Source organism: Phyllobates terribilis, unplaced genomic scaffold (genome assembly GCF_046119375.1).
Source record: "Phyllobates terribilis strain yellow unplaced genomic scaffold, ASM4611937v1 Scaffold_8__6_contigs__length_399053987, whole genome shotgun sequence".
Classification (NCBI taxonomy): Eukaryota; Metazoa; Chordata; class Amphibia; order Anura; family Dendrobatidae; genus Phyllobates; species Phyllobates terribilis.
This window is the reverse complement of record NW_027362768.1, coordinates 17,293,464-17,308,309: the sequence shown is the minus strand read 5'-3', so window position 1 is coordinate 17,308,309 and position 14,846 is coordinate 17,293,464. Positions and strand designations below refer to the sequence as shown.

General features: G+C 35.6%; 1 protein-coding gene across 1 annotated transcript in view; it reads right to left on the bottom strand.

The window, feature by feature from the left end:
- Window positions 1-3,341: 3,341 nt before the first annotated feature.
- COL11A1 (collagen type XI alpha 1 chain) overlaps window positions 3,342-14,846 on the bottom strand; it is a 253,934-nt gene continuing 242,429 nt past the window's right edge. The window contains exons 58-67 of the mRNA XM_073642853.1: window positions 14,330-14,383; window positions 14,051-14,158; window positions 13,859-13,912; window positions 13,299-13,334; window positions 12,943-12,996; window positions 11,599-11,845; window positions 9,995-10,107; window positions 9,638-9,706; window positions 8,937-9,170; window positions 3,342-5,132 (exon numbers count right to left, since the gene is read on the bottom strand). Coding sequence (XP_073498954.1) covers window positions 4,986-5,132; window positions 8,937-9,170; window positions 9,638-9,706; window positions 9,995-10,107; window positions 11,599-11,845; window positions 12,943-12,996; window positions 13,299-13,334; window positions 13,859-13,912; window positions 14,051-14,158; window positions 14,330-14,383 — 1,116 coding nt within the window. The 3' untranslated portion in view covers window positions 3,342-4,985. The remainder of the gene's footprint in view (window positions 5,133-8,936; window positions 9,171-9,637; window positions 9,707-9,994; window positions 10,108-11,598; window positions 11,846-12,942; window positions 12,997-13,298; window positions 13,335-13,858; window positions 13,913-14,050; window positions 14,159-14,329; window positions 14,384-14,846) is intronic.

Here is a 14,846-nt window from a genome sequence, read left to right as displayed (position 1 = left end):
GGGAGCCGCCTGAAAAATGCTCGAGTTTCCCATAGACTTACATTGGGCTCGTTACTCGGGTCGAGCACCTGAGTATTCCAATTTGCTTGACCCGAGCAACGAGTACCCGAGCATTTTAGTGCTCACTCATCACTAATTATGAGAACTAACTGTCACTATGTGAGTGGTTGTAACTATGGATACCTAAGCTGCTGCAATGCCTTAAGTAAGTGACATATCGAATCAGAAGAACTATACTACATTTCTAATTGGAAGAATTTGCTAATATTAGTATTATTACACCTGCTACATATTGGAATGGGATCTTCGAGATGGGAATACCCCTTTAATCTACAAGGAAAGGGAAGCTGGAAGAAAGGGAAAGAGGGCTGACCACTTTGGACACCTTTTTATGGAAGAGTCACGGATGATCACAAGGTATCCCACTGTTAGGTTCCCGTAATTATCAGCTGTATTCTGTGTTCACTTACCGTACAGCGCCTCCGCAGAAAATATGAAACTTTACATACAGCCTATTAAAAATAAGTAATCCATGTAATGCAATGAAGTTACGGATCCTCCAGGAGTAAGCTAAACAGAGCCTGAATGCATAGAACACAAACTGATGACATTGTACTCATTATCTGGAGACCTTTAGAACAAAAAATTCTCATGTTTTTCCTCCCAAGCAATTTAAACATTAAATTCTGGCACTAATTGACAGCATAATGCCAAATGACTGCAAAATAAATAGTCAGTTAGCGTGACGAAAATAATAATATTTGTGTTGTGCCTTTCTTAAAATTGTAGTAGAATAATGGTAATACTAGTGTCAACACTGGTGTCAAATGGAATTTCTGGTAGTAGGCAAATTATTTCCTAAGCAAACAACAGTTCTTCTGATATTGGCAGGTCTCAATTTGAGCATTACTATAAAAAGACAGTCTATGATAATACATATGTATTATTTAGAATTTTACTCGCCCATGGTCGTGACCTACTAAGTTTTAAGACTCTATGGATGCTATACTATAAGATAGATATATATACTGTAGATTCTTCTTGTGACATGAAAATTATTTCACCCTTTCGAATTCATAGCAAGTTATATGAATGAGAAATATTTACAAGGCAACTTTGATGATTTGGAGTATGAAAGATCATACATAAACTTTAGCCATTTGAAAAATAATAGCTATTAGATTAAGATGTGTAATGTTTAAAAAAAAGCCTGGAAAATAGATGTCTATGGAAAAAACATATGAAAAGAGAAGAAGTAGGGATGAGCTGACCCCCCAGAACACCATAAGCTGAGGCTTTGACACAATGATAGGCATACATAGTCCTGTAGAAGACAACCCCATTTGGATTTTTAGGCTGACACTGGAGTCTATTTCTTGGTTGATTAAACTATAACCTGCTAGCCATTTTTTTATGATTTGTCCTGTATGTGTAATTATAATAAAAAAAAGTTCACAATTACAATTAAAAGTAGATGTGCATATGTTCTGTTTAGATGAAGAGTGGCCCACAAAAATCATTTTCTTCAGTGTATAGAAGGAACGCCGGCTGGGGAGATTACAATTTTCATTTTTTAAAGCCTAGTCAAATTTTAGTAGACATGACTAAATCTGCTTGTGTTTCTGAGTATACTGTATATTAATCATCCCTATACTAGAGGGTAAGTAGTGGTGTACATCCAAGTGAAAACATTTACTATTCAATCAGTCTAATACTAGAAACATATGGGCATACCATATTTCCTAACTTTAGCCAATAAGAATTTTTGCTTTGATAGCTATTTTAGCTTCCAATGTACCTTCAGAAATGAGGCAAGTCATTGCATCGGATAGGAACTAAGAAGTATTGATACTATGAAGATACTTAATGAGTTAAACTAGTCACCATGGTTTTGGAGATTTTGGGAGTTTCATAATTTGTTCTTTTTTATGTTGTTTCTTCTTTGATTTGTTTTTCTTGCTGATATTTGTTGCGACAAATTCATCAAAATGGTACACGCAAATCATGAATTTTGCGTATAGTCCCAAATTTACTTTTTTTTGCCTTTAATTCTCTTTGTGACTGTTTAGCCCCAAAAGTTAGACACTTTGTAAAATGTTGCAAAAAAATCCACCTTTTTTCTTGCTATACATAAAATCACTCCTGGGAAGAAATGGAGAAGAGTTGTGCCAAATTTGGCATCTTTTAAAAAGTAGCGCTTAATGAATCTTTCGAAAAAATCTGGAAAAGCCACATTGACATAAAAATCAGAAAACTAACTAAAGAACAAAAGACAACCTGAAGAAAGGTGCATGTCGCTGGATGAATTTGTCAGTAATTGAGGGGTATTTGGAGTCCAAAAGAATTGTTGGAGTCCAGTGAAATTACATGGTATTTTGCACAGTACAGACAATAGGAAACCATTTCGGGTTTTATTCTGCTCTTAGTTTTATGGCGCAACTCAAAATCACATACAAGTTTGGATAAGAACACACAAGTCTCATAAGCACTGCAATAAAGAATCAGGCCCTTTGTCTTCTGACCTGTTCTTGTAATTATGGCAAAAATGGAAGCTGGCACGTTTAGGCGGGCTGTGCTATGGGAACGAAGCGCCTTGGGATTCCAAAATGGTTGTCACTTGGTTTTTATACCTTGAGAAAGTCACAGAAACATGTTGGTATTAATAAACTATTTGGACTCCTAAGGCTCTTCATTCCCTCAGCGCAGCTGGCCTAAACATGCCAGCTTTTATTTTTGCCATTATACCTCTGGAAGAACCTTTTCCTCCTGCTTCGGGGCAGCAGTAGTGGCTTTCCATGCCTTTATAGGTGTTGTGCCTGCACACAACACCTTTAGATAAGTGGTACCAATGATTATACCTTTCCCTTACTAAACGGTATTGCCCTATTTTGTGTGCGCTTCTGTCCCTCTTCTGAGCTTCTCTCTGTTCTTGGGATTGGCTCTACTGTTAAAGAGTTTTCCACTTTAGACTATCCAAATTTCGACATTAGTAGGTTTGACTCCTTGTTGATGCCCAGAACAAGGATACTGTGTATTATTAATGCCGCACTGAAATCACTGAAAGCATTTGGGCATATTATAGCCTTATCAGTCTAGAATTAATTGAGATTTTTGCACGTGGGATCCGATCAGCGTATCTTCGGTCACAATGTGGAGAGGAAAGTGAACGGTAACTTAGTAACATTCTACTATTAGAAAACCGTCTTGCCCAGTATTTGAACATGCTTACAGAAGAAAGAAGAACTATTTTTGACTGTCTTAACGGGATTTGTTGCTTTTCTTTTATTATTTTTTCTGTTTTATACTTGACTCAGTATTTCTTTTAAGAAAAGAAAGGAACATTTAACGTAAACAAGACTTGAATTTATTGATAACATTTCATATCTTCTGTGAGGTGACAGTAACATTTTTTGTAAAAAAAAAAAAAATTCAACAGCAAAACAAAAAAAAAATGATTATTCTATATCCTGTTAATTAAATGTCATGGGAAAATGAGCTAGTGGGATCTGAGACCAATTAATTTAACAGTTTATTTATGAAAGAGTAACACACAATTTTCAAGTCTTACATATATTATGAAAAATAATTACAAAAGAATTTTATTTTTAATGTGAAAATCTTTATCTTTATTTTCCAGCTAAAACCAGAATGGGAGGAAAAAAAGACCACAAGAAGTTTGGAAGACTAATTAAAAAAATTTGGATGTTGAATAAACTGGCGATACTAGCAGCCCCTCCTATTTTGCTATGCAACCAGATAGAATCACATGACCTTGACAAAATTGTGTACATAAATATCTGAAAGCTATTCATGGGTTTAACGGAGTAGTGACTTGCTGACCGACATATTACAGTGTCTGTTTGGAATAGCTATAACATAAATAGCAGTCAGCGCATATTAACATATCTACTGTCTGTCTGGGATAATTTTTAGACACTGAACAAATACATAACATGACAGTTTCACGTCCAGTTTTAATATTACGTGTTAGAAGTTGCACAAACCTCGATGATACATAAATTTAAACATACGTGCGTATGACCAATGACTTCACACAAAATTGACAAATATCTTTTACAGAAATAGTTCTCTTAATACACATTTTCCCCCGACCACAAATAATAATTAAAAAAAAAAGTTATTTTAGGTATATACATGCATGTCACAACATCCTGGAATGAGGTATTAGCACCATCAAATATTGCACCAAAATGGTTTCATTTTGCAAAAGAAAAATGCAACACAAAAATAGTGAAATTTAAGATTATCATTTCTGTCTTCCAGTTTGGCAACCTGAGGCTTTATATATAGAGAATGTAAATATATATATATAGATTTATTTTGTTTAGCAACAGCAAATAAGAGAGGTCTTCCACATCAATATATACAAAGGGATTTTATTTGGAGTCAGAAAGAAGGGTTGGAGTCCACTGGAATTACATGGTATTTTGCACAGTACAGACACTGCATCCGGTCTAGACAGTGGGGAATCTTTTTGGGTTTTATTCTGCTCTTAGTTTTATGGCTCAACCCAGAGTCACATGCAAGTTTTGGAAAAGGACATGCAAGCCTGATAATAAGTATGCAGAGTAACTACATGTATACAGCATTCGGTAAACCCATTTACAAGAATAGCACCTATGATGGACGAAGCCTGTTTTTGGATGTTCTTCAGCACCAAAAGTTTCCCTTGAAAGGAGGACACAGCTGTCTTTATAGTATCACATCTAAGTCCTTCATATTTTTGCAACTGTTTAAGTCATGTGATTCTGCCCCAGGTTTAGGGCGCATGCCAAATTTTAAGTAACTCATATGCCTGAGTTTTTTCTATGTATTTTGTTTTTCTTCCCCTCTGCACAATCCATATTCAAAACTTGCATGTGGCGAACACGTCTCTGGTGGTATCCAAAGCCTGATGCTTTATTTTTTTAAGAAGATTTTTTTTTTTTACACTTTTTATTAAGCTGCTTGTCCAGATTCCAGTCTCAACCTAAGAAGCAGGCCGCTCCGACCTCAAATCCAAACTTCTGGTTCTGATCCCCAAAGTCACTTATCATTACATCTGCTATTGGCAACTGATCTATCTTTAGTGTGTTGATTTCAAGGACTGTTCTTGCATATCCTTTTCTCAGCTGTAAAAAGAACAATATAGATTACTCGTTAGTATATGAGAAAACATAAATGTCCCATATTTAGCATTTATTGAACCAATTTATGAGAATGCATTTTTAGCATGTTTATCTGTAACAAGAGTTGCACAAACTTGGGCTCTTACTAAATACCTTAATGTAATTTGTATAAATTGTTTAAAGAGAAGCTATCATCAAAAAATAAGTTATTATTTAAATTAGGTTTTTGTCTTACATGTATTTAGAAAAAAAAAACATTTTGGATATTTTTTTCATATTAGGAATAATTAAGAAAAAAATAATCATAATATTGCAATTTTCACACTGGTCACTGGGCCTTTTAAGACTCATACTCCCAGTCCTTTGAAGCAAGGTTTACAGCAAGGTTACTTATCAGCAGAGGCAGGATTACAGTGGCAAGTCTCTATCTCACAATAGGCAATGTCCCAGCTGACCCTGCTTTCCTTCTGTTCACAATGACTTTTGCATACGCACATTAAACACTTCAACCCAAAAGATAGAGATGGGATCTGACCATTGTGGCTAGCATAGCCTTGTGTTTCCTGAATCAATAGGAAGTAAGAGTCTAAAATAACCCCAGTTGCCAGTGTGGTGTGAAAATGGGAAGATTTATATTATTTATTTTTATTACTGATTCTGACATGTAAAAAAAAACTATTGCCCCAAATTTTTAAAAGATACATAACATAAAAAACTGATTTAAACAATAGGTAATTTTCTGATGATAGCTTACCTTTAATGCACTTAACCCATTTTTCTCTACGCAGACATCTTTGGCTAAAGCAAAACCAAAGGTGTTCATGGACAAACTCTTTATCATCTTTATCTCCTTAAAGGGGTCATCCAGCCTTAGAGTGACTGCAGACTTGTGGCCTATATGACTGCAGGCTTGTGAATCCTCATAGATCACAAGTATGCAATTTGCATACATGTGGTCACATGCCAACTAGACATGCTAGTGTACTGAGCGAAGTCTGACATGTCTAGTTAGAATGTGGCCGAAAATATGGAAATCCTATACTTGTAGAACCACATGCTCCCGGCAACAGTATCAGTGTGTGCGCTGTGAGGATTCACAAGTCTGCAGTTACATAGAGTGATGGCAGACTCTGTATCCAAGGCCAGACAACTCCTTTAAAGTGGTTGTTTCCTTATGATGACCCCTGTTTATATGCCCTATCAGGACGGATGGACATCATGCTTGGGATTTTCTCTATTAGGTACAATAGAGATGAACTCTAAAGATCATCTCCTATTCTAGAGTACTAAGAATGACCATAAATTGTCACCTTGTAATCCCATTTTTCATCCACAGTAACCATCTTGGAAACACAATAATCAACCACAAAATATTGAATTCCCTGTAGCTTCATCACTGGCATAAAGAAGTATTGCACAGTTACTCTTTCATAAGAGGGTTTTGCAAATGTAATAAGACACCAAGTCCACTAAAATAATTTCTGTGGCTGCATTTTGATAGGGTACAGTCATAACTTTTCAGCATGGATCCTACATATATCTCAATTTAGACCCTTGCAATAAAGTTTTTCCATAAAAGTTATAAATATCTTATCAATTCTTGATAAGACTCTAAAACACTATCATACATGTTATTTTAATCTGTTTTATGTAATAAAAATTCTAACATTCCAGCCCTATGAACTTCAGAGATATTTCTAAAAATCGAACAATTATAAAAATAGTGAAAGGCCTCCAATGGCCCAATGACATTCGAGTATGCAGTTATAATGGTCTTTTTTTAAGCGGGTAATTATTGCTTTCCCTTCACATCATGTCCTTTTATATTATTTTTCTGTGGAAGGACAAATTGTCTTACAATGAGTATTATTCAAGCTCTTATTGATTCAGAGACTTTATTGATTGCTGATTGGACTACGTTTTGGATTTTTTTTTCCATAAGTCATGAAAGCAGCTGCATCAATAAAGATTTCCGATTACCACATGTTGTTCTGTAGTACTTGTTACTGACTCAGAAGAAATTAAAACAAATGTCCATCAAAAGCAAAGGAGACGCATTAATGCACAACACGGATTTGTGCATGTTGGGGTGGAAAACCCTTTTCATTTTCATTTAGCATAGAAGAAGGATTCCTCCTGAAACTTAAGAGGAAATACAATCTTTTCTAAAAGACTTATGTTTTACATTCTTCCTTTTATATGGAATGAGTGGCAGTCTGTTTGTTACAGAATATCTTGTACATCAGGTCAAAGTTCTATAACGTGCCAGTCACTAACTATGGGAATTATACTTGCTCTTAGGGTTCATCAATCAACCTCTTCCCTATAGAAAGCTACGTGAGAAGCAAGTTCCAGCCAGTGCGTTCGGTACATTGCCAAAAAAAAGCATTGTCTTATATTGGATCTGTGTATCAGTGCCAGGCACAATGCCATGTATAGAGTCGCTGAACCAGTATTTAAAAAAACTCCCAATAGTACACGACTACTGGTTACGATACACATTTATCATATTGTGTAGTGTGATTTTAGCCTACAAGCAGATTAATACTTTATATTATCCACAAATATGGCGCTCACTAATTGTACTGAAGGCACTGGATCCTTTGAGGGGCTATAAAGGATGTGTAGCTGCTGGTAGTGTCGCAGGCTCTGTGTGCTAGCCTGTCAATCAAATAAAAATTGAAAATATTAAAAACCACTACTGTGCTATTGGGATCAGGAGCCGCTGATTATATACTCCTGACACTTATATAAGAGGATTTCTAACAAGAAATACTTAATTCACAAAATGTCACTGGTCTGTATTGAGAAACAGATACAGTAGCACGGGAATACTACAGTTTAAATGAATGAATACACTTAAATACAAAAAATATAAAGCAATATGAAAGTACAAAAAGATACATAAGCTTGACTGTCCACACTACGGATAAAGACTACGGGGCTTTGATGCGGCCACAAAACACCCAGTGTTTTGTGGCCGCTTCAAGACCCTGTAGCCAGACGTCATACACCTCCCTAAAATGCCCCTTCCACACGTGCCGCGTTTCAGGAGCGCACTACCATCTGACAAGCACGGCATAAGGGAACATATGGGAGGACGCTCCCGCAGCGGACCTGTTTTGTGCTGGACCTTTCTATACAGGGATACTGCTTGATTTGAAACCACTGGAACCGGCATTAGTAAGTGCATCAATCAACTATCAGTCATACAATTTGACATTTCTGTTCATATTTCCATTCGGAACTGATTCAGAATGTGCTCAAGGTATACAGGCGTAACCCTCTGACATCAGTAAACTGGACACTAAAGCATACGTATCTTTCTATACTTATATGATGCTTTATATTTTCTGTATTTAAGTGTATTTATACATTTATATATTGTATTATTCCTGTGATACTGTATCTGTGTCTCAGTACAAACCCGTGACATTTTATGAATCATTAATTTTTTGTTAGAAATCCTGAGTACTGTACATAATCAGTGGCTCCGGATTCCAATAGCGCGGTGATAGTTTTTAATATTTTCACTTTATATTTTCCTACACTTAATCCTTATGCCATACATCCATATGCCGACATAACTACAGTTATGTGAGCAGGGGTTGCAGTCGCACCGGTTCCAAAAGATCCTTTTGTCCCATATTACCAGACCAATACTATTAAAGACGAATGATAGTTGGAGGCCATATTAGAGATTGGGTAATGGGGCCCACAAGCTTCAAGTTATGCCATTGCCTATACGTTTATTCCTAATACCATGTATCATTTCGTCAGTCGAAATATATCAACGTTTTTACTTACCGCACATCCGTCATGCAGAGCTTTAATGAAAAGGCTGTTGTCATAGGATATTTCTTCATCGTTTGAACCCAAGAACCTCAGGGCCTTGTCATAGTTATCATTTACTGCATCATGCCAGGCTACCGATTGGTGGCAGCTGTAAGTGAAGTTCTGTCGAGCAGAGGCACTGAGAAGTTTCAAGAAGGTCATTTGAACTTGATTAATTGAGTTGCCCTCAACGTCAACATAGGACAGCTATAGGGAAGAAATGACAAAACTGTCAGTGGCAAATACATAATTTTGACACCTCAACGTATCAATCTATTGAGTTACTAATTTGTATGGTAGATCAAAAGTTTGGCCTACAAATATGTTATGTGTAGTGTACGGCTTGCTCTAAATAGTGTTTAGAGTCAGAAAATTGTATTTGCTTAATCGTATCACTCTTGACCACTCATAACTTGTTTCTGTATGGTATGGAATACAAGAGTTGTCTGGTGACCAATAGAAGCCGTCCTTCATAGAAGATTCTTACGACTGCACATTTCATTCATACCTATGTGCAGCTTAAATCCAGAATAGGTGATGAACCCCATTGAGTGCAAATTTATGACTGAGGTGGAGCTTATTACAATCTGCCAAAAATTGTCTTCAACTGAATCTGTCATCTAGTTCTTCTGTGTGCCTAATTAACATAGTTCTTACTAGATTGGTGGACCTACCAGTTTTCCTCTCTTGAATTCACTAAACCAGGAGCCAGGGTTTTCTTTAGGCCATGATGAAATCCGTACCTGTTTTCAAGACGAAGAACAAATATATTACTTTGGTTAGCAAGAAAATAACATAGTTAATTAGGATGTATGATTCATTATTCTAGGTAATAAAATGTTTTCCTTTGTTCCCAGATTTACAGTAAATTGGGCACTATAGAGGTTGCCTTATGGATGCAAAAAGGCAACAGACCTATGAATATCATCCTTATTCAGACAATCATTTATTTCAGAAATGGTGATCATGCTCAAAAAAATATCCAAAAACTAAAATGTTTTATACGTTAACCTACTGACAATGTAACTTACTCCTTCTGACTTTTTATCTGCAAATATACAAGTTTCTCCTCCAGAAGTGAAGTTGCAGTAAACTTTAAATGAGTCTCCAGAGCATCCCTGGTTTGGATCAATCCAATATTCACCTAAGATAAAGAAGAGAAATGCACATTTTAAACCATAAAACATGAAAGTATTTTCTAATTGTTAACATTTTTTCTCTAATAATTTAATGTTGTCTTATATTAATGATTTGTGGTCAGTGATGTCAACAGTATATATAAAAAAGAAAGACTAAAGTGTGTCCATACACATAAAAGCAAAGTCGTCCCAACCTCGCGATGAAGGCAGGACCAGTTCACTATCTTATGTCTATTGGGATCTTCCAACTCTCCCTGGATAGATGATATAAGGGAAAGAATATTCAGGTATTTTGGATTTTAGCACACCCAACCCTTTTCTATCATGAGAGGTAAGCTGCCGCCCGAGGTGTGTGATAGCGGGTTACTACACTCACTCTTTTGAGAACTCATGCTTGCTTGGCCAAGCTAAGTATGCATGTATGTTGGTTTAAAGGGCATGTGAATGATAGTTTTTGAAGATGTGTTGGCATTTTGACATATAACTTGAACTTACGCAATATCTTTATACCTTTTCTTTTTCTATAACAAAACTACATACTAATGTATATTTAAAGTATATTATTGCATTTCTATAGGCCAATCACATGGCAAAATGGGTGATTTATGCATACATTTTTGTCCATTACCTCAATAGTACCTTTTTAGGCATAAGCAATAAGATTTATACCAATGTTTAAAGTAAAAAAAAAAGACCTTACATATTTTATCATGGAAGTCTATATGTACATAAAATAAGCCACATGGTCACAGCTGTGAAACCTTAACCACTAGTTAATAATAAATGATGAAAGGGAAAGGACACATAATACAGGTTTTACTGTCTGCGTGGGTTTCAAACTTATACCTTGCCAAATGATAAAAAATCCTTTTATTTTGTAACGTATTTATATCTGGAAAATAATAGGTTAATCTGGCTGATATGATAATTAGTTTGTGACTGGCATAAATTGTATCTCTGCTGAGTGTCGCCAGCATTATGGTATATAACAATAGCCTCTGCTTTGCACGTAGCATGTGATGAATTGGTCAAATTATTGTGTATTACAAGGGAGACTGACAGAAGTAGGATAATCAGTGGCTCAAATACAAGCCTGGTATTTAGTAAGGCTGATCACTGGCAGACACGCTCTTAATGTATGCAAGGTATGTGATTTCACGTTTTCATTAGCATTCACGGAAATATAAAGACTGTGGGGTCAAAAAGAAAGATGAAATCCGTGTGTAATATCCGCAATGTTAGAAAATTGCCATTTAGGGATCTTTAGAATACATAAGAAATGCATTATAATGCCTACTTGTTTTCTCATTTCATGTAAAATCTATAACAATACCTAAAAGGAAAGGACATAGTACTATTTTATCTAATAGGAAAGGACATAGTACTATTTTATTTAATAGGAAAGGACATAGTACTATTTTATCTAATAGGAAAGGACATAGTATTATTTTATCTAATAGGAAAGGACATAGTACTATTTATTTTTGCCTACATACCATCAGGGAACTCAGGATGAGAGAGCTGAAGATCCTTGCATGTCCTAGCAGGATTGTTCTGTGAACCTTCTGGATACTTCATGCGTTCTATATCCTGTTTCAGTGAGTTGAGGGAGTTAAAGACCTCCTCCATACCATCATAATCCAAAATGTTGTCTCCAAGATCAGCCATCATGCCATCTGGTGATCTACGAGTCTTCTTTGGTGATTGGATGGGCAATGGCTGGATGACTTCTCCGGGTGGACCCTGAGCAAAAACATAGTGAAATTAGACTTCTGCTGCCAGATAATAAGCATTTTTCTTTAGAAATATTGTATTCATATGTATGACTCTCTCACAACAAAGAAGGACAATTCCTCTCTTGTAACCCAACTATCTGTCCAACTTTGCTCCCAGAATCCCCCCTCTTTTCAGCTACACTGCAGCACTCCTATAGATTTTGAATAGATCTTCATTAAAGGGAATGTTTCATCACAAAATGATGCGTGGTTTAAATAAAGTTTTTGCGTGAAATTAATTTTTTTAACATTTTTGGAAAACATTTTTTCCCATATCACAGTGTTTAAAAATATTAAAAATAAAAATGAGAAATCTTGCAATTTCCAACTAGCCATTGGGGCTTTTTAAGACTATAACTTCCTATTGTATCAGGAAATTCACATGTAAATTTGCAGCAATAGACTGACTCTGACTCAATCTTTTGTATTGTAGCATCTAATGTGGGCCAAGATGTTTGCAAAGGGAAAGGAGAGCAGGGTCAGCTGTGAGATTGCCTATTGTGATTGGTGGATCCTGTGTTAGAAGCTGTGTATAGAGGTGTTATCTGTCATTGTAATTCTGCCTCTGATGATAACGAGCCTGTTAAAAACTCTTGCTGAATGGACAGGAAATATGAGTTTAAAATAGCCACAGTGACTATTGAAGAACAAAATTAGTAATTTTGCAATTTTCACACTAAAGATCATGATGCGGAAAAACAAACATTGCCAACTTGTAAAAAAAAACAAAAAACATGTACCCGATTTAAACTATAGATAATATATGATGATACAATCCCTTTAATAAATGTATTATATTTCTCCAGAAAGCATGTGCCCAATTCCAAACTATACACCAATATGCATAATATTTCATGATTTGATGCAAATGCCTAAATTAAAAACTATGTATATATAATAAAACAGTTAGACACCATGTGAATAGCGAATAAAAACCCCATTTATATATAAACTAGATTTATATTCGCTATTCACATGGTATTTATCTGTTTTACTGTTAAGATAAGTAAGGTAAACTTAGCTTTTAACCAACGACAGAACTTCAAAGTTGAAAAGGTTTCTTACCGGTAGACCAGGAGGTCCAGGCACACCGGAATCTCCCTTCTGACCTGCAGGACCCTAAAATCAATGTTTAAAAAAAAAAAATGAATACATATAGAGTATAAACTAATGAAAATGTGTGAACATAAATGCAAAAGAATAAATTGTGGAAAAGACCTAAAGATTTGTCTCTGTGAGCTTGAAAATAGCTGAAGGGTTGAATAAAGAGCAGAAACAATTGATAGCACCCTGAGATCCAGATGAAAGGCTTAGAATACACTAAACGTGAGTTAGAAAGCACAGAAGATGTTGGATGCCGTAAGGGAAAGAAGAAAATATTACAGATGAAAATATACAACAATAAAGTGCAAAATACTTACACTTGAACCTTTGGAACCCTTAGGACCATGAGGGCCCTTGAAATAAAGAAGAAAATATATTAGAACTTTCATACTAGTTGCTTTAAAAGTGTTAAAAACATTTTTGCAAATTACAATTTTATTTCCAACAAAGACAATCAATCAGATAATTACCCTATACCTGTTTAGATATTTATCCTCAAGTTAGTCATAAATTTAAATTTTTTTTAGACCATGAGAGTTTTAAATTAAAAAATATATACTAGATGATTAACCAATTAAAATATGGCTTATCTATGAGAACATGTTGGAAATTAATGAGGGAGGGCAACCCTCTCCTGTGGATGTTTTGATGGAACCAATAGACTCTAAGTGGGGACATAAAACCTACTCCACATATAGACATCAAGCTATACAATATTTTATGTTGGTCACGCTAAAATAGTCTATACAAAAATGAATACCTTTATTGATAACATTTGAACTTCTGACCGTCTGTGCAGTTTTGAATGGCAGTCGAAGTATTGTTATCATTTATAATATTTATATGACCATACATTGATATTTTACTGGATACTTACAGGCAAGCCAGGAGAGCCAGGGGGACCATTGGGGCCACCAGAACCTGAAATACCCTGTTGGAGATACATAGGTATATTAGTAGAGATTTTACACTTTAGATAATATGGTTCCGTAAAAAATCTTAATATTGAGAAACTTGAAAGAAAATGCTATTAGCAGGAAAAATAAAGCTTATAATAATTCACACGTACACCATCACCCTTGGATCCAGGAGCTCCCTGTGGACCTGGAAGTCCTCTGTCTCCCTTCTCACCCTGCTCTCCAGGTGGACCAATAAGACCAATCAAACCAGGATGTCCCTACAAATTGTTGAAAACAAGGAATATGTTAGCACCAATAAAATCCATCAGGTAGATCCATCAGTAAAAACTGTACAGGCGCACAGACGCATACATAGGAGGCATACTGCATATTTGGTACAACATTCAAAATGGTCCTACTAAAAGTAATGCACATGAAAAATTACTTACCTTTTCTCCCTTTGTACCAGGATCACCTTTCAGACCTGGAAGTCCAGGGGGACCCTAAATAAAACCAATAGACACATATGATTCTATAAACTTTTTGACAGTTAGGGTGATTAATGAGTGGAACAGGCTGCCACGAGAGGTGGTGAGTTCCCCTTCAATGGACGTCTTCAAACAGAGGCTGGACAGACATCTGTCTGAGATGATTTAGTGAATCCTGCTTTGAGCAGGGGGTTGGACCAGATGACCCAGGAGGTCCCTTCCAACTCTACCATTCTATGATTCTATGACACTGTACCATCTGTCCAAATATCATAAAAACTTAACATATATAGTAACTTATTGTAAGATAAACCAATTAATCGGAATAGGAGTAACTGGTATATATATATAATATATTTATATAGATAATTCTAGCATTCTAGAATTTACAAAAATTGTATAGTTCATAGAAAGCTTTTAAATAATTCAATATCCTTTAAGAAATACTCTAGGAATAATGTCAAAAATGTCTCCAATG